The following is a 19,322-nucleotide window of genomic DNA, read 5'->3' on the forward strand; positions in this document are numbered from 1 at the left end:
TTTTTGAAATTTGTAATTTCCCTTTTTCGTAACATTTTTGGATGAATTTATTTTCGTACTCAAAAGAGGATTAGTGGTTATTACTCTACTAAGCTAAATTATCTTTCAAAGCATTGTCGAGTGTGTTTCATTGTCAAATCACCAAAAGGAAAAAAAGTGATCAAAAGTATAGAGCATATATATCGATTAGTATTAAAAGTGTCTAAAGAAGATTGGAAAAAGAAATGATTGAGCTTTGAAATTTAGTGTGAGTAATTTCCACTAACTTTACATTTGATCATGCATGACTTGTCTTTTCCTCCACCCAATTAAAGAAATTATTAAGTCTATAGCTTACTCAAGAATTTTGTGCATAATTTCCTTATTTTTGCTCATTATTTACTTTGTTCATTACCTTCACACGACTCTCATTATTACCTAAAAGCATTTCAAAATCCTTTTATAAGAGTTGTTTTCTTTGATATGGTTTACTTGAATTCTGAAAATTAAGATTGGTAGCTCCAAAGAATAGTTACTTAATTAGCTTTCATGATAAGGATATATAAGCACTTTGGTAATTAATCCTACCATAACCCTTTATTTTTCATCTTTATGGACCTACCAATAAGTTAAAGAGAACAAGACGACCAAAGAATGGAGTTAAAATCTATGAATGCTCATTCGACTTTCACTTTATTACATCAAAGTCGATCAATATTATTTAAGTATTATAGAAGTCACAAATTATTTGAGTACCTTTGGTTATGAAATATATACAATCTGGTTCGATGATTTTTAGTGGCTTTATGTGATACGTAGGCAAAATTAAGTGACTTTGTATAACAAAAATAGTTTAGTGATTTCATGGGATATTGTTGAATGACTTGTTTCGTTAAAAATAATAATTTAGTGGCTTTCGTGGAACAAAACATAAATTGAATGACTCATGTGAAATTTACCCTTAAGGAATGTGGTGGATGAATGAGATCTCTTATTGTTCTTAGTTAGAAATTTCGAGTTCAGGCTTCTAATAGGTTGTATTATGCACTTAAATGGGTTTTATGTGCCTCAAATTAGAACTACTTGAATCAGTAAATTTCAAATATCATATGGTAAAAAAAAAAAGGGGGTAAGAAGGACAAAGAAGATGAGGGAAGATCACATGTGAAAATTACAAAGATCAATGTCTCCAAAACTTGAAGCAAGTTAATGAGAGTTGTTTACCAATTAGGGTCCTCATGGGACCAAAGTGCATAGCCAGTTCATAACTCCATTTTAAAGGAGTCAACCTCAATGTTCTCTTCTACACACTCAATTCTCTAGCATTTGTCATCATTTTATTTTATCTTTTATCGTGTCTTTTTATAATAGTCTTATTTCGTATTCTACTTCTTTTTTATGTAACGACGGAGAACAATACAACATATCTCAATATTTATATTTATTTAAACAATACAATACGGTACAATATAATATAATACAATATGATACGATACATTGTAAAATAATACATAGTAACCGTATAATGAAAGATGAAAATAAGTAAAAAATATATTTTCCAAATATAAGATAAATGGGGCCTCTTAAAGACCAAACAAGATATGTCAATGGCACGCTTTGCACTTTTGTCCCAGAAGTTTTTTTTTAAAAAAAAATTCCATGTTTTTTTGTATTGTACTATTTCTCATCATCATAATTTGGATTTATTTTTCTTACTTATCCAGACACACAAAATGTAATTATTATTCATAATATTTCCTAGTTCATCAAATTTATGTAGATGTTCACGTGTGAGATGCATTTTGAATCTACTTGATAACAAACATTTGTGGAGTTTAATTATAATGTAATTAGGAAATTAATCATACTTACTTCACTCTTAATGTTCTTAATTCACAAGATATATAAAAAGGAGAAGTATACGATCATACTACCATATGCTAATTAATTGGATTTGTACTAATCAATGAATAGTTGATATCAAGTCCACAAAATTGTGTGACGTTTTCTTGAAATTTGTTCCCTTTGACAAAGATGTCAACTTTTTTCCCATGCTGTGACCACCGAAGGTTCGACAAAGCAAAAAATGTCAAGATATAAATGGAATCTTATTTTCGATCAATTTTACTTGCCATATTTGCATTTGGTAAGTCCTTAAAAAAATATTAACTAAAAAAAATAATTTCATTAGATTACTTTTTTTTTTTTTTGCCCATTAGATTACTTCTATTTACTTTTTTATCTTAAAATTTAATAGTACTCTTTTCTTAAACATATTAATGGACCTTGGCATAACTCAATTCAAAAGCTAGCTCATAAGGTTTCCTAACGGTTATGGGCAGAGCTAGAAGCGATGTACCAGTTCGATCAAACTTAATAACTTTAATTTTAACTCAATGGCTTTTAACCTTGAAGGTTGAAAGTAAAATAGGAATCAAAAGTCCAAGATTATTCAATAACTTCATAGAGGTTACTAATAGTCAAAAGTTATTTGACGGATCATTTCATAATTATCTATTATAACAGAAAATTTCTCTTATTTACTAGAACACAGTCTCATAATTTAAGGAGAGTTGAGTGATCTTGATGGTGTAAAAACTTATTTACACTAAAATACTCCTTAAACAAAAGAAAAAGAATACAGCATTTGGTGGAAACACAGCAGTTAATGTTTGTACCCTAAAAACAACAAAAAATTTTAACCTTTGCCCAACATGGTTGAAAAAGAAAAAAGTAAGGTAAGACTAATAAGAGCAGACAGCAATTATTCAAAGCAAGAAAGTTTTAAAAAATCACATAATTGTGTGCGTGTGCCATACTATATGACATAATATATTAGATCATCATCTAATAGTCAAATAAAAACACCATAACTTTTTATCCCTTAGTTGAAAAATTCTGACAATATTATAGGGATCTGTTCTGTATAGTATATATTTTCTTGCATGGATTTTCATAAGGTTAATTACAAGGCATTTATATATACATGTTTTTCAACAATAGGTGCAATATTGCAGTTCAAATTTCCAAGTTGTGACCTTATGAAGACTACTCTTAAGTATTTAGCAGGCATTGCTGGTCCAAGTGGTTATGGTTCTAAAACAACTGCAGAACAAGTCACTCAAGTTTGTTCTGTTTCTTTTACTTCTCAGCTTACTGCTATTATCACTGGTTAGTTTCGAAATCCCTATATGTTCGTTGTGTAGGGAAAAGTTATGGAAATAGATTGTTGCATCATACGTCTCATTTCGTTTCTTTCTATCTTATGGAAGAGAATTCTTCCGCTCATATACACTCCTTGAATCCCCTCAGCTTCTTCGTGTGATTTTCAGCTGTGGGGTACTATTGATGTCTCCACTCTATCATTTTGTCTCCTGAATCCTGATGTTGTTATACTCTGTATATACAAATAGAATGATACACATAGTGATTAAATAACATATATTGGACACCCTTGACATAACATGCTGTTGTAGCCTAGTGATTTCAGACGTCAGTGCTCACGTGTTCATATCTCACTAGCAACAGTTGTTCCCCTTTTTAAAAAGAGCTTTTGTTGTGCAATTTGTGGACACCCTTTGTGAAATTCCTGGCTCCGCTACTGCTGAGAATATCTTTAAAATATATTATAATTAATAAAAAATTCAACGAAGCAGCATCAAATGACACCAGTGGGTTCACTCTGCCTCCAAGAAAAGAGGAAAACAGGGTCTTTAGTGGTTCTTTCAAAAAATAAATTTAAGGAAGATATAGTTTTGTCTCTACTGAGTACTATTCTATTATAGATTAATGTTTAGAAATATATATTATATAGTTTACATCTGGACAATACTGAGAGCTAATCATGTTATCTTTAACAACAAAAAGTTCAATATCTATTTAATTAAATCACAGTCTACACTTTCATAGATTACAATTTTATTCACCATACATTATATTAGTGCTCTATCCATAGATTCAATTTGTCATGTAAAGTTTAGACAAACCGTGATTTACATTTTCTTCCTTTTTTTATTCTTATATATAGACGGTATCCTGTGGAATTAGTCGAGGTGCACACAGACTGGTACAGATAGCATGGTTATATATATATAAAAAGAAAAGATATACCTGTAATTAATCACCTTATAAGTGAGCAGATTATATAAATATTTTTTAATGCTGATAGTGTATAGAACTTAAATTCGTTTCAATTTCCTTTCGGATTTTGATGATTGAAATTTTACAGGTGCAACATCTGGCATTGGAGCAGAAACAGCAAGGGTGCTGGCAAAGAGGGGTGTAAGATTAGTCATTCCAGCAAGGGATTTGAAGAAGGCAGCCATACTAAAGGAAGCCATAAAAAAGCAGAGTCCTTGGGCTGACATTATTTTATTAGAGATAGATTTGAGTTCATTTGCTTCTATACAAAGATTTTGTGCCCAATTCTTGTCTTTAGGATTGCCTCTTCACATTCTTATGTATGTTTCTAGTTTGTACTTTTCCTTTTTCTCTATATTTTGAACCCTCTATGTGAAAATCCTGACTCTGACACTGTTGACTTATATTTTATCATGTAGAAATAATGCGGGGAAATTCTCACAGAAGTTGGAGTTTTCTGAAGACAAATTTGAGCTCTCATTTGCCACAAACTACTTAGGTAACTCCTGTTCTATATTAACAATCTTTGTTTTGACAATCATGGTGTCCTGATTAACATGCATGCACCTCAACTAATTCCATAAAGCATGTATACATGCTACCTCCCATCAACACTGGTAACTAATTAACTTTGTGTGTCCACTAAGGTTTGCACAGATGTGAAGGAATCCCCGAGTGTTTTTGTCTCACTGGAATTTGAACATGAGACCTTACGGTTATGTTGTTGGACAGGTCATTTTTTATTGACAGAGATGCTTCTAGATAAGATGGTAGAGACAGCAGAACAGACAGGGATTGAAGGAAGGATTGTAAATGTTAGCTCTGTAGTTCACAACTGGGTCAAAAGAGATAAGTTTTGCTTCAGCCAAATGCTTAATCCTAAAAAGTAAGTATAATACAAACCTAACTCATTAGTAATACAGTAATACCAATTACCAGCATATCAAAGATTGAAAACAAATAGTACTAATTTAATTTATTTTGAATTGCTTGCTGACAGTTATAATGGTACTCGAGCATATGCTCAGTCGAAATTGGCCAACATTTTACATGCCAAGGAATTGTCAAGACAGCTAAAGGTGAACAATATATGCCTATCTTTTTCCTTTTTCACTAGGGGTGTGGAGGTCGCGGATTAGAGTAGAAGGTTAATAGGTGGTGGGAGTGTTCTCTTGATTCCTAAAGGGTTTAGGCTTAGTGTCCTGCTCAGTCATTTTCCCTTTTCATACTTACTCTGATTATTATACTTGAGTTGAGGGTCTTCTGGAATCAGTCTCTCTACCTCCACGAGTTACTGGTAAGGTCTACATACACTCTACCCTCCCCATCCCCTACTTGTGGGATTTCACTGGGTATGTTGTTGTACTTGGGGTCGTTACATCAGTTTACCATTGGTGCCAATTCTCTAGTTGTTTTACCCAATAGCTCTGTTTGGATACTGAAAACTTATTAGTTGGAATGTGAACAGGCAAGAAATGCAAATGTAGCTATCAATGCTGTCCATCCAGGCATTGTGAAGACAGGAATAACAAGGGATCATAAGGGCTTTATCACAGGCATGCATTTTCTTTTTTGTCGTTTTGAGCTTTTTCTTTGCTTTTCACTTTAAATTTTGCGGCTGAAAGAAGTAAAGACAACTAAAAGAAACTAACTTTTCCTCATAAATTTACACAGATTCTCTCTATTTTATGGCATCAAAGCTTCTTAAGTCAACATCACAGGGTGCAGCAAGTACATGTTATGTAGCACTGAATCCACAAACAAGGGGAGTAAATGGGAAATACTTTGCAGATTGCAATGAATGTCACTGCTCAGCTTTAGCTAATGATGAAATTGAAGCTCATAAACTATGGAAGCACACTCGTGCTCTAATTCATCGAAGATCGTTTCCAGGAATCACAATCTTTTCTTAAATTATTTTTTCAAGAGAGAGACCTGTAAATATGCACTCCGTTCCAACATAATTTGAATCAATACGAAGTTTTGAATATGAAAATGTGATTGGAAACAGTGTCACATAAAATGAAACAGTTGCAGTACTTACTAGTAAGAGAATAAAATTCCCTTCATCTTTTTCGGTGGCCCCAGACAATTATTATGGACTATAACATGCTTTCCCTTTTCTCTTAGCACTTAGAAAATTCAATTGAGTAATTTGCTAGGTTCAAAAAAACACCATTAGTGGCCCTTTACCACCTCTGCTTCCATGTACTAAATACCTTTTGGATTATACAAATACCAGTAAAATGGATTCCATCAAGTTCATCAACTTTACCAGACATTTACATGACTATTGATTGTCTTCGAATCAATATTGCAAGTAACTGTAACCCCAAAAGAATCAATATTTTAATAGATTTTTATCATTTATCACTACATGAAAAGCACAATACAGAAAGAAAAGTTTGGTGTTCCTAATATCCACTGCTGCATTCTAAGCAATCGATCAATGAGTGTGCCTGCTCTTTTACTATCTTGATATTGAAGTGTTTTACCAATACGACACAAATCAAGTACAAAGATCAGAGACAGAACAGAAAAAATAACTGCAGCAGTCAGCTGTCTCTTTTCTATAACAGATACAACAAGATTTAAGTGTATAAAAGTAAAAGCCATAAGTTCTTGCAAAGATCATGACCAATATAACTATAAGGAGAATGGAGTTGATAATTCGAAAGCTGTAACGATATATACTTGAGCAAAAATCAAAGAAGTTGTTTTGACCTAAGAAACAAAGTCAGCTAATTCAAACCCTAGGAAGAGACAGCAAAGGTCCAAATCTGCTTAGGTAATTGTTGGTTCGATACTTTCCACTCTTTAGGTACAAGAAAATCAGATGCTCCAACCGTTTACATTTCATGTATCTTAATTTGACCAGTTTTTACCAAGAATATAAAGACTTCTAAATTGGTCGTAAACTAAAGGTGTATATAACATACTAAAAATATCTATTGAATCTTAAGTCTTAAACATGTCATGTCATTCCTATAAGGGATTGTCCTAAGGGTATCATGGGAATGTTAGAATTAAAAATTTACTAAATTTATAAAGGTCACATTTTTTTAGACAAACTATAAAGGAAAATAATATACATAAATTGAAGAGTGAGTATTTGCTAGTCAGTGCTCGCCAATTGATAATATATGATGGCTGATCAACTTCAAGAAGGCGTCTCAACAAATCCAGATGGAAAAAAGAAGGCTGATAATTATCATTTCTTGACCTGCCAAAGAAGAAAATTTTGTTCATTAGGGTCTCACGTTGTATGACATGCTTATTCAAATCCAATCTAATTAACTTTATTGATGTTATGAGATGATTCATTAAGCATCAGTGTATCTGGTAAAAAAAAAATCCCGAAAAGCCATACTACATCAATTGTTTGGGGTTAATATACTTCTGTAATCATTCATCTAATGCTGTGAAATTAGTGAGAATGTTTGTTATCACTGTAATCCATTTCTGTTACTATTTTAGTGTTTCTTGCACTTCGACTATAATATTATTTTGTTGTAGTGGTTGTTCCTTCTTTTAGTATGATTTATCATGCTTTCTCTAGCATGTGTCTTGGCTGGTACTCTCTCATTGTTTTCTTTATACGGACTGCTTTTGAGCTAAGGGTCTATTGGAAACAACCTCTCTATCTCCCAAGGTAGGGATAAGATCTGCATACACACTACCCTCCTCGGACCCAACTTGTGGGATTACACTGGGTAAGTTGTGGTTGTTTGTTATCACTGTAATCATTCAGAAAATGTTTTTTTGAACAAACATTCAGAAAGTGTTATCAAATTATTGAATCTTGTTTATTTTTGTATAATGTTGGACAAAGATATGTCTAAGTGTAACATGTTCAGCAAGGATTCATATAGCCATGCAGTCTATTTTTAAAAAATCAATTTTCCAAACATAGGTGGTCTCTTGTTTCAGATTAGTTTTCTAGCCATAGGTGGTTTCATATCACAGTGCTTATAAATAGAATCAACAATAATGGACTACTTATTTTCTATCTATTCAACATCTTCCAAGGGAAAAAAGAAATCAAGGGATAAATAAACACTGAAATTGATTTGAGCGAATTGTCAAAATATGTTTGGGGTTAACAGAAAGATACCTTAAAACGAGGAGAGCGGCGAAGAGATGATGCAGATACAGGAGAGAGAATGGCGGACCTATCCCTTTTACCAAGGGCAAGCTTCCTGGAAGCTCCCTTTTTATATTCATCAGACTGAGGCTCCACTTTCTGGGGAGAAGATTCATCTCTACTACCAATTGAGATGGACGACATCACTGCAGGCATAGAGACCATAGAATTATCTTGATCTTGCGATGTTAATCCTGGTAGGAACCAAATAAAACAGAGAAGCTTATCAAACATATCCAAAATCAGAAACAATAACTGCATTTGCATGAAAGGTGAAAACACTCCAATCATACTTGTGAGTCTGCAAACTATACCAATTACTCTTGAATGTCTTGTACAACTATCAATATATTGCCATGATTTTATTTTATTTTCAAAAGAAAAAACTGGAAATGGGAAGACAAACAAAGAAACAGGAAAGACACAGGACATACCACGTGCTACAGCTTCTAGAAACTTCTCTCTCATAGTCCTGACAAACTTGAACATTCCATTGCTTTTATTTAACTCAATGATCAGTTCTTTTGCATCATTCAGCTGTGGATCACAATCAATCACTAACAATCCAAACAAAGGAAAGAATTATCATTCAGAACTACCTTCAATTTATTAAAGTTGATCAAGACCAAACTTACAAGTATGTGCATCATTCTCACGACGAATAGTAAAAGAGTACTCGTCATCTGGATTATTGGCATTTATATTGGTAAAGATGAATTTTACTCCTGCAGAGAATTTAGGCCGTGAATGTTCAAAGAATTGTACCTGTATTAGAGTTCAGAATCTGTATAGAAATCTGTTCTTTATTATAAAGCATGTTTTCAGCAAGAAAAGATTTGCTCTAGTATGCTAAAATGTGTCTAGCAGAGAAGATTCAACATACCTTGGCCACATTCAATACGTAAACCAAGCACCTTATTGTACCACACAGTAGCCTCCTCTATTGCCTCTCTATGTCCAGTGTTCTGGTTAAGCTTTTCTTCAAGTGCTTCCAGAACTTTCACCCCGACATAAAAGAAAAGCACAGATCAATTACCATACAATATGAAACACTTAATGAAAACAGCAAAAATTGATAAGAATTATGTGTGCAAAAGCACTAGTGGTATTGCACTAGGTTTGTTGTTGTTGTACTTCCCGAAACATTGCCACTTCCTATTTGTCTAATTAAAAGACTCGTAACATGACTCATGTTTCTAAATGGAATGAGAGAAGGAAAACATTTTTTGAAGAAGGTAACAGATGAGAGAAGCATAACTTTTACAAAGATGAAACTTACCATCATCTTGTTGACATATAAGGGCGGAATATTCATGTTTCCTGGCCCTTTTATCTTCCACGACCCCTCTAAGCTCTTCCACTCTAGCATTGGTAGAAGATATTAGTTTAGCTATTTCTATCCTCTTTGCCTCTTTTCGGGTCTTGACTGAAAATGTGATGACTTGATAAAGTTATTAACAGAAAAAAGGAATGAAAAGAAGACTATATGAGAATATAATTATTAACAAACTTAGAGAATGAGCAGTTATCACCAAATTTCCTGCTAAAGAGACATATATGTGCTGATTAATTCATTAACCTCTTAAAAACTATAGCATTTGGTAATATTGTGAATGAGAAGTAATAGAGAAAGAAAATAATCCCAAGAAATTGCCCTATTATAGCTACTTTAATGTGGATCTTCATGCATTCTCCTTGTTTACATCAAATACAAACAGAAGTCAGTAAAACACTTAAAATTTAGATTCCATGCTTCATATACCCTTTAAGCCTTTGAAGGTATTGTTACTTTGAGGTTTCCACATTGTTATTACTCCCTATGTTCCATTTTATGTGACATACTTTTCTTTTTAGTTTGTGCCAAAAACAATGACACCTTTCTATATTTATAAATATTTTTTTTTTAATTTAAACTTCCAATTGTACTCTAAATACATGATTGTATAGCCACACAAATGTCTATGGCATGTTTTAAACGACAAGTTTCAAAGGCATTTCTTTTTTCTTAAACTTGCTACAAAATTTTACTTATTTGTAGTTTTTGTTTCATTCTTTTATCAATAAGCTCTAGCTTATATTTATCTTTTCTGTTTTTTCTTCATTTGTGTCTTCCTCCACTAAAACATGCACTTTGCGGTTAAAGTTCCATAAGTTACTCTATGTTTACTCTTAAGTACTATGGTCACCCTTTTTCCATTGTGATGACTAATATGAAGAGGTGAATCAAAAGACTAACTCTTCCGATTTCCATCTTCGGATGTGGAAAGCATTTGCATAAATATATCAAATTCGGAGAAGTAACTAGGAGAGCAATGTCAGTAAGGTGAGTAAACCTAAAACCCTCCTCAACCTAGACACCAGATTCTCTTCAAAGTTTGATCCAGAGATCAAAGAAAAATAGCAATGGACATAAAGACTAAACAATATACTACAGCATGTAAAAAAATATATTGTGAAAGATTGATATATACCTGCAAGTGCTTTTACTAAATTATCTTCTGCCTCTCTAAGCTCAGTTTTCAATTTCCCAAGTTTTTCTGCCATGAAAAAAGAATATCAAAACAAAAAATACTTAATTAGTAAGATTCCATGAAAATGGACACCCAGGAAAAAAATTTGATTCTTTTTTTAAATAGAGTTTAATTCAATCCCTAACTATAAAATACCCTTGAAATACTGATACTTTTTAGAATGTCTGTAAATGAAAAAAAATTGACATACTAAATTCCATCATCTACAGAATGTGCTGCTAGTAAAACTCCGACTAAAATTCATTAGAAAAAGAGAACTCTGAGGATATTGGAGAAATCGTAAATGTAGTATTTCAATTTTACCTTGGAATTGAAGGGTTTGTTGAGCTTGGGTCTTGGTTGAATCCAAAGATTTCCGAAAAGAGATAGCGCCTGCATCTATACTCTGTTGTCGAATTTGTAAATCCCTATTACATTTTAACCTAAGTTGCTCCATTTTTGCTCGTAGAGTTGCTGCTGCTCCATTCTGCATCTCTTCTCAAACCCCTTTTTTGGTGTCTCCTCCACTGTATCTGAGAAATCTTACACAGTTTTTTGTGAGATTTGAATTTGGTGGGAGATGAAGCTTTTCAAAGCCCGCGGTTTTTTTCTTTCTTTAAAAATGGTGGATGACAACGATTGAGCCCCGAAAAGTTGATTTTGACGAGAAAATAACATAAAAGGTCCCCAGTCTTTTGTACGTATGTGCAAAGTGATTCCTTAAATATACTCTTCAGCTGTTTTGGTCCTATAAGTTTATTAAAGTTCAGCAATTTTCATCTCCATCAAATATATACTAATATAAAAATCTCTAATGATTTTGATTTGTTCTTTAAATGGGTTGTCTTTAATAGTTTTTCTTAGAAATCAATCTTATGTCTAGGGAAGCATGAGTTTTATAAAAGTTTGGGGCATAACTTGTAAATATTATGATGGAGAAATATAAACTTATGTCACATGAAAAATTATTTACTTCAAAGAACGAAAATTAACGACCAACACAAATGTATGTTGAAGTGCAAATGACTCTTTATCTTATCATAAAAGAAAGGGGCTTTATTAATTTAAGAGACTTTATCAATAATATAAGTGAAGCTCTTGAAAGTGTAAGTAGAATTAGGGAGTCATTTGCAATTTTACTTCTATTTTGTGTTGATTTCTAACTTCTGTTCCTCGTAATAAATAATATTTTTGCAAAAAAATATATTATATTTTCGTGTCATAATATCACACAAGTTATGCTAAGACAACTTTAATTTTTAACGAACTTATGTCTCATTGCTCAAAGATAAAATTTAAAATTAACTCATTTAAAAAGGAAAATGTGCAATTTAATGTAGAATTAATCTTGTTGGTTCAAGCGGTAAAATCTAGGTAGGCTCAGGTTAGCTTGTCATACTTCATTAAAGAAACCATTTTATTTTGTATATTATCAACTTGTTACAAAAAAAAATTACATGGCTATAGATAATTGTGAGTGAACTAGTTATATGAGCAAAACCCAATTCATTCTGTAATAAAATATGACTCAAACACTATATATTCAATTGAAAAAATAATACATGATATGTACCTACTCTACAAGACCAAGAAAATGTTATGATGGCTTTTTCTTTAGGGACATTTTGAATTCCTACCAGGACCACCATAGTAAAAATAATCACCCCAAACATTATTTTTTCCAGCTTTAATGTCATAGCAATTTGGGTGGTCAGCTAAAAGATGAAGATTTGATAATGGGACCAAATTATTGTCCCAATCAACAACTTGCAAATTTCTAAAATAAGATGCCTTGCCAAAGCCTTCATTTGCAAAATGACCACTTCCCATTTGTGTTGATGTGTGAAATCCTTGCATTGATGATCTTGAATTCACTATTTCTCCTCCAAATTGTATCATGCTTGCATGTTCTTGCAAATGGCTGAACAAGAATGATGGCCAATACCCTACTAATTGCCCTGACCCCAATTCTAGCCACCAATTTCCATGCTTTGGGTCCTACACAAAACCAAATTGTGTGTTTGTAAGTGTGACTATATAATCTCATACACTGGACATCAAGCCTAACTCAACTCAAAAAGTGTCCAAGTGCACCTTATCCCACCGATGTGAGACCCCCCCTCCCTCGCTCAGGACAGGATATTTTAAGAGGGAGGAGGGTAGAACATCGGTAAACAATGAATTGGAATAGGTCTGACTCTGATGTCATGTTAAAGCACGTGACCATCTCATATAAAAGATTAAGTAGTTAAACAGAGCAAAAGACGCTCAAAGATATTTGTGGAGGGCTTAAGTTTACAGTATACCTTCCATATCATTATGCCAATATCCAATTGACTACCATCAGTTGATGATGTTGGAGATATTGCAGCCCCCATAGCAATCCTGCTATTTGTTTGCACAAAACCTGAGCACAGTAAATTGTAGCATCCAGTGGTTTGGTATGCATCACTCTGCATTTTTAAAAATGTAGTAGTATATATTTTCAGTTTGTGAATGTCTAAAGCATCAACAAAACAAAAATTAACTTAACGTAAACTGGGATTTCTTTGCGTTAACAAGTCTTACCGTCCAATATGTGAAGAACCTTGGATAAATGTCTCCATATAGTTCTGGACTAACCTGACAATATGAACATGGCATGTGCAATTAAGCAATTTTTAATGTACCAAATCTCTGTTCAACTCTGAAATTTTGTACTAATTATTAGCTGTCATATGGTTAGTTTGATGTCACAGCTTAGCTTAGCAGCAATCATATTCTCAAAGTAAAAACAAGTGTGATGAAGTTAAGAAGGAATATACTTCATCGATCATCCATGTTTTGACTACTTAGGACAACAGATGAATTTGCAAATAATATTTACCTGCCAGCCAGCTTCAATGGTATTAAGATCATCACCAAAAGTGCCAGAAATGATCCATAGTTGTGACAAACTGAATTCATATTGGTCTGTTACTTTTGGTGTCCATACACTAATGCTAGCCTTTGCACCATAATATTCTTCACCATTCACAAATGCTATTGCATGCTGCAAATGACAAAATTTTCACTAATTGCTTGTGTTATAATTATAAATTGAACATATCATCTACAATATTCGTCTTTCAAATTTAGACTAAATTTACATATACACAAACCTCATGATCATTGCTCATTGTCTCGCGCCTCACGCCTCTTATAATTTTTCTTCCAAATCGTTGTAAAGTACTAGCTCTCATAACATCTTTCTCTGTAGTTCTTCTAATTGGAACTGTCCCTTCCGGACACGATTCTCCTGAAACTGTCCACAACTGATAGCTCCTAATTTCTGTGAATTCATTCGCTTTAGGCCTAGTTGGAGGTTCCTACATTTGGTCAAAAAACCAAAATTTAGAGTGAATGAGTTCTGCTCTTTAGACCTCGAGTATTTCTCATGTTCAGTGGCGGAGCTAGGAATTCAAATACGAGGACTAAAAAGGTTTATACAAAGGGGGATTTGACAACTTATATATATATGCAAAACTACTACCAATGGCTTCATTCCTTTGAGGTGAGGATGATCAAAAGCTGGTTGAAGATGAGACAATACACAATCTATTAGATCTCCATCTGAACTCTGCAATCACAAAACAAAAAACAAAGTGTACAATTATTTTCAAAATCTTGATTCATGAAAAAAGATTCAAACTTTAATCTTGAAAAAGAAGATAACAGAGGAATTTAACTTGCCTGAATTGTCTTGACTGCTGGTTTGTTGATGTTCTTAAGATAAGTCCTTAATCTCTTAAGTTTAAGCAACTCTTGCTTTGGTTTAAAAGTTTGGTTTGTGAGCAAATGATGGTTTGAATGTTGCACAGTTGGATCTGAGATTACAGTACCAAATGTAGAAGCAAGAAACAAGAAACCAACAAATGAAAAAATGATTGAAAATGGCTTAGAATTACTACTAATCATGATGATTAATTTTGGAATGCTAGTCTTTGTGTGGTTGTTTTGACCCTTTGTGGTTGTCTAGTACTGTAATGAGCAGCAACACAAGAAGAAGCCAAGAGGATTTATTCCAAAATTTTGTCCATGGAAGCACTTTCTCTAGCTAGCTACAAATCCATACAAAAAAAAAAAGACTAATAAAGGGAAAGTCCAAAGAGTAAAAGTTAAAACAAGGTCACTCACTCACCATTTTCAAAACCTTTTTTTTTTTTTAATCTTTTTAAAGAATTAATTTGACAGATAAAAACAACTATTTGTGTATGTGTTTGTGTTGGTTTTGGGTTCTGACAAACAAAAACATCACTTATTAGTTATACGCGTAATGCATAAATATGTCTTTTAATTTGACTTTATTTTACATTTATGCTTTACAACTTTAGGTGTGCATAAGTAAGCATTTAAAGTTGTATAAAGTTGAACAAATAGAAACATGAGTCCTATGTGGCAAAATACACGTAGGACTACATGTAGGATGTAAATTCTCATATAGGATGACGTGTGTCTATTTGTTCAATTATATATAAGTTAAAGTGTTTACATGTGCACATCCAAAGTTTGAAGGCATAAATGTGAAATGATGTCAAGTTAAAGGTCATATTTATGTATTATGCCTTAGTTATACAACATAATTGTAGTCAAAGAATTGGACCTTTTTTTTAATGAATAACTTATATGGTATTGGTTCAGCCAAATTCAATGTGTGATAAGATTTTTTTTCTTGTAACTTTCAGGAAATTCGTGGTCGCTAACCTTTGAGTGCGCATCGAATAAATCTGCACTTATATAATAGCTCACAAATCATATAAAAAATATAAATCGTACTAAATAAGCATGGTCAATGAGCTCGACTGAGAAGGTAGTAAGTATAGTGACTAGAAATTATCTTAGCACATGGTATTGCACTATATTACTAAGCATATTTCACATAGGCTAATAGCCATAGGCAATTAGGTTCTCTTTTTAATTACCTTTGTGAGGTTTGTGACAGTTGCCTCCCACTTCCTTCATAGTTTTTTTTTAAATACAAGTAGTAATATATTATTTCATCTCTTTTTTTAATACAAAGAATGAAATGTATGTTAGAAGGTGAATATTTGCCCATAAGTTTCAATCCCAAAATACCAGTACTATAAGCTGAGAAATTATAAATTATTTATTTATTTTTGAATGATTTCATAAACTATTATCATGAGCGCTAAAGTTTTCCTTTTTCTAAAGTAGATTCCCCGCTCACTATCTTGAAATTATAAATTTATTGTTTTTTCTTTTGAATCTTCTCATCATATTTTATGGGCATGGTTTATATCTTAAAAAAAAAAACTTGAGTCATCAACTATCTCTTAAAATTATCCGCATAATTTACTTAGACACCTCAATCAAGACTAGTACCTATTGAACACTTTTATCAATTCAAAAATGGTTCCTATTAGGTATTTTTTTATAATCAGCAAAATATATAAAGAGTGTGTAATACACTTGCAGTGACGTGGCAAAACTGCTAATTAAAAAATAACATGTGCCACTGGGCCCCAAAAATTATAAAAAGAAAAAGAAAAAAATGAAAATGTCAACCTATTCTACCCAACTCTACCCCTACGCAACTCCCTTTCATCTTCATCTTCTTCCCAAAACACATTTTTTCTCAAATTACAAAACCTAATTCTTTTCAAATAACTTGAAGATTAACTTTTAAAAAATATATATATACATTTTCATACTAAGAGTGAAGAAGAAAGAAAATTTTGCTGGCGGTTATTCATTTCTACATCGATGACAAAATGAAATTGATAGCTCAAAAATTAATTCTTTCAAATTTTTGAATTTCATTTTTGATAAATTTAATGGGTTTATACATGAATTTGAGTAAAAATCTTTGTTCGAAAATTGTGATACACAAATATCAGCTAACTTTTTTATACGTCAAAATCATTTATCTTCTTTCCTCTTCTTCATATTTGTTCCTTATTTTTATGAGATTTGAAATAAATCATACGACCTTTCAAATCTGAATCTTCATAGTTGATTTTCATTTATCTTCATATTTGGAAGAAATAATATTTTTTTTATAAAAAGAAGAAAAACAATGTTGGAGCTAAAATGAAGAAAGTTTTGTAAACTAAAATATGAAGAAGATGATAGGTAGGGAGTGGGGTCCTTTTCTTTTTTGAAAAAAGTGTAAATGAAAAAAGAAGAATGTTTCTAAGTTAATTATAATGTCAAGTGTCAATAAAAGAAGAAAACATGTAAAAAATAATAATTCAAAAAGACAATATTTTGAATCTTTTCACGCGCTTCAGGGAAGTGCAAAACACACTTTTTGCCATATCAGTGTTTTGTGTTTGATAGGTGCATGTTTTGAACAATTTAGGTGTTTAATAGGTACAAGTCTTAGTTGAGATGTCTAAGTGAACAACTTTAAGGGGTGGTCGATGACTTAAGTCAAAAAAAAATGTGCTACAACCTTTACTTATACTTACATAAATAGCTATAGGTAATTGCACAAACTACAACTCACCAATAAAATTTCACAAATGGAATTTGAAGAGAATAAAGTATTATACGTAAATTTTATTTCTATTTTCATGGAGTTTTGAGAGAATGTAATGTACACAGACTTTAACTTTAATTATCACAGCACTATCACCTTGATAACCAAATTGTCATATATATTGCCCGAAAAATGTAATTCCCTTGTGAAGTTAAGGATGAATATGGTAGAAGTAATTTGGTTAATTAGTTGAATTTGCTAAGTATCGAAAGTTAACAAGACAAATAATATTCATATTTGGAGGGAGACAAATCAATATGCTGATTTTTTTGGCAAATGAAGATTAGAGACATATAACGAATTTGCTAATATGGGAAAAATGCGATTAAGGAAATGAAGTTTCTTTAAGTGTAGCTTATAAAATAATTTATTAGCTTTTAATATTTTTTAACGTACCAAAAATTAATTCAGTTTTCTAATGCAAAAAAACTTGGGCCTCAGGCTCAGCTGTTCAAGCATTAGGCATGTGTAGGTTTAAGTGGAGAAGAAGAATATGGAGACCATGTGATCAATATTTATCTTTTTGGTTGCACTATTATTTTCATCACCAAAAGTCACACTCCAAGTAGGATTGAAGCCAGGTAGGATCAGGAGGCTTATTTGAAATGATTTTAGCTTCAACTTGTATTGTTTCATCACTAGTTGCTGGTTATAACATATTCAATGAAATTTCATAATTAAAATTTGGTGAGGATAAAGTGTATGCAGACCTTACTCAAATTAGGCGAAGATGGACCTTTCTACTTGACTATTTGTCAACTGAACCATTAAACTCAATGAAATTTTAAGTTTTAACCCTTTCTAACCATTGACTAAAAACTTATGTGGCAACTTAATTATTGTGATGTCACACATAGATGAGTGTGAAAGTTTTTTTTTAAAAAATAGAATAAAAAGATCAAAAATAAGATAATTAATATTTTTCAGTTCCTTCTTCTTTTCCCACCCTACCCCTCCCCATTTTCTTTTTTTCTTTCTACTCTCAAACCCCATTTCTCCCCTTTCTAGCCCTTTCTAATTTCTTGTTTCTCTTTCTTTTTCTATTTTTTTTTTACATTTTCTTCCTCCCGAGATTAGAAACAAAATTGTATTGTTGTTGTAGATCTGTATTTTCCTTTTATTTTTGGCGTAATTTATAAAGTGATAACGAGTCAACAGTCTTGAAAAATGAAAAGTGATTATTGAATGTCTTTGTAAAATTAGATGAAATGTATTATGTAAAATTGTGCACAAATATTAGAGTATATTGATGTATTTTTAAATAGCTATTCATTAACATCAATGGGGGAAAGAGATTCATCGTGGTACAAGTGATAGATGTAAATGTTGGTAAAAGAAATACGATTAAAAGTTGTGAATGAAAGAAATTTCGAAAAAAATAATCGAATGATAATTGTTAGTTATTGAGGAATGTAATGATACTAGTGAAAATGGAAGGTTATGGTGGTATCTCTAATGTAAAAAAGACAGTGGAGAGAGGTGAAGGGATGAAGAAAGAAAAGATTGATTTTTTTAAAATAATAATAATAATAAGTGATGTGTCATTTAAAAGGTGATGTGGATGATGATATGTCATTTTTATTAAGCATTGAAGTTCACACAGCGAAAGGGGTTTAAAATGCATAATTTTACTAAGTTTAAAGGTTTAAATGACAAATAATCAAGTAGAATAATCAAGAATACAAACTCATACAAATACAAAGGTCTATCAAGCCATTCCGCCCTCAAAATTATAAAAAGTTCACTTGTTTTTTCTTGAGCAATTTTCACATATAGCAAACACAAAATTCATATTTGTATGCTATAGCAAAGTTTGCATAATTGCGCTCCATAGCAAACATAAATATGTATATTTCGCTATACATATACAAAAGAAAGCAGTTGTATAATCTGCTTTGGTATACATATACAAAAAGATCAATTGTATAAAGTGAGAGAGGCGAGTGAGAGAGCGAGATCTGGGAGAGGGGAGAGAGGGGAACGAAAATATATGTATATATACAAATTTCTCTCGCTTTATACAAACACA

At 32.1% G+C, this 19,322-nt stretch overlaps 3 protein-coding genes across 4 annotated transcripts; 1 reads left to right on the plus strand and 2 right to left on the minus strand.

The window, feature by feature from the left end:
- The first annotated feature begins 2,935 nt into the window (after positions 1-2,935).
- LOC102588893 (short-chain dehydrogenase TIC 32, chloroplastic-like) lies at positions 2,936-6,099 on the plus strand. Its single transcript, XM_006347376.2, has 7 exons — positions 2,936-3,150; positions 4,208-4,439; positions 4,539-4,618; positions 4,852-5,005; positions 5,120-5,198; positions 5,588-5,675; positions 5,794-6,099. The coding sequence occupies exons 1-7, from the start codon at positions 3,021-3,023 to the stop codon at positions 6,030-6,032; spliced, it is 1,002 nt and encodes a 333-aa protein (XP_006347438.1). The 5' UTR covers positions 2,936-3,020; the 3' UTR covers positions 6,033-6,099.
- Positions 6,100-7,139: 1,040 nt separating this feature from the next.
- LOC102589217 (probable kinetochore protein SPC25) lies at positions 7,140-11,395 on the minus strand. The gene is made up of 8 exons (XM_006347377.2): positions 11,098-11,395; positions 10,735-10,800; positions 9,543-9,689; positions 9,147-9,260; positions 8,899-8,988; positions 8,698-8,820; positions 8,234-8,457; positions 7,140-7,342 (listed from the first exon to the last, which is right to left on the minus strand). Exons 1-8 carry the CDS (start codon positions 11,264-11,266, stop codon positions 7,331-7,333), a joined length of 945 nt encoding a protein of 314 aa, XP_006347439.1. The 5' UTR covers positions 11,267-11,395; the 3' UTR covers positions 7,140-7,330.
- An 869-nt stretch (positions 11,396-12,264) lies between these two features.
- LOC102589542 (uncharacterized) lies at positions 12,265-14,884 on the minus strand. Of its 2 annotated transcripts, XM_006347378.2 has the most exons (7): positions 14,485-14,883; positions 14,285-14,371; positions 13,914-14,120; positions 13,640-13,804; positions 13,342-13,395; positions 13,080-13,226; positions 12,265-12,771 (listed from the first exon to the last, which is right to left on the minus strand). In XM_006347378.2, the coding sequence occupies exons 1-7, from the start codon at positions 14,707-14,709 to the stop codon at positions 12,388-12,390; spliced, it is 1,269 nt and encodes a 422-aa protein (XP_006347440.1). In that variant the 5' UTR covers positions 14,710-14,883; the 3' UTR covers positions 12,265-12,387. The 2 variants fall into 2 exon arrangements, with proteins under 2 accessions (XP_006347440.1, XP_006347441.1); XM_006347379.2 differs by lacking the exon at positions 13,342-13,395 and having other exon boundaries at positions 14,485-14,884.
- Positions 14,885-19,322: the final 4,438 nt, after the last annotated feature.

Source organism: Solanum tuberosum, unplaced genomic scaffold (assembly GCF_000226075.1).
Source record: "Solanum tuberosum cultivar DM 1-3 516 R44 unplaced genomic scaffold, SolTub_3.0 scf00087, whole genome shotgun sequence".
Lineage (NCBI taxonomy): Eukaryota > Viridiplantae > Streptophyta > Magnoliopsida > Solanales > Solanaceae > Solanum > Solanum tuberosum.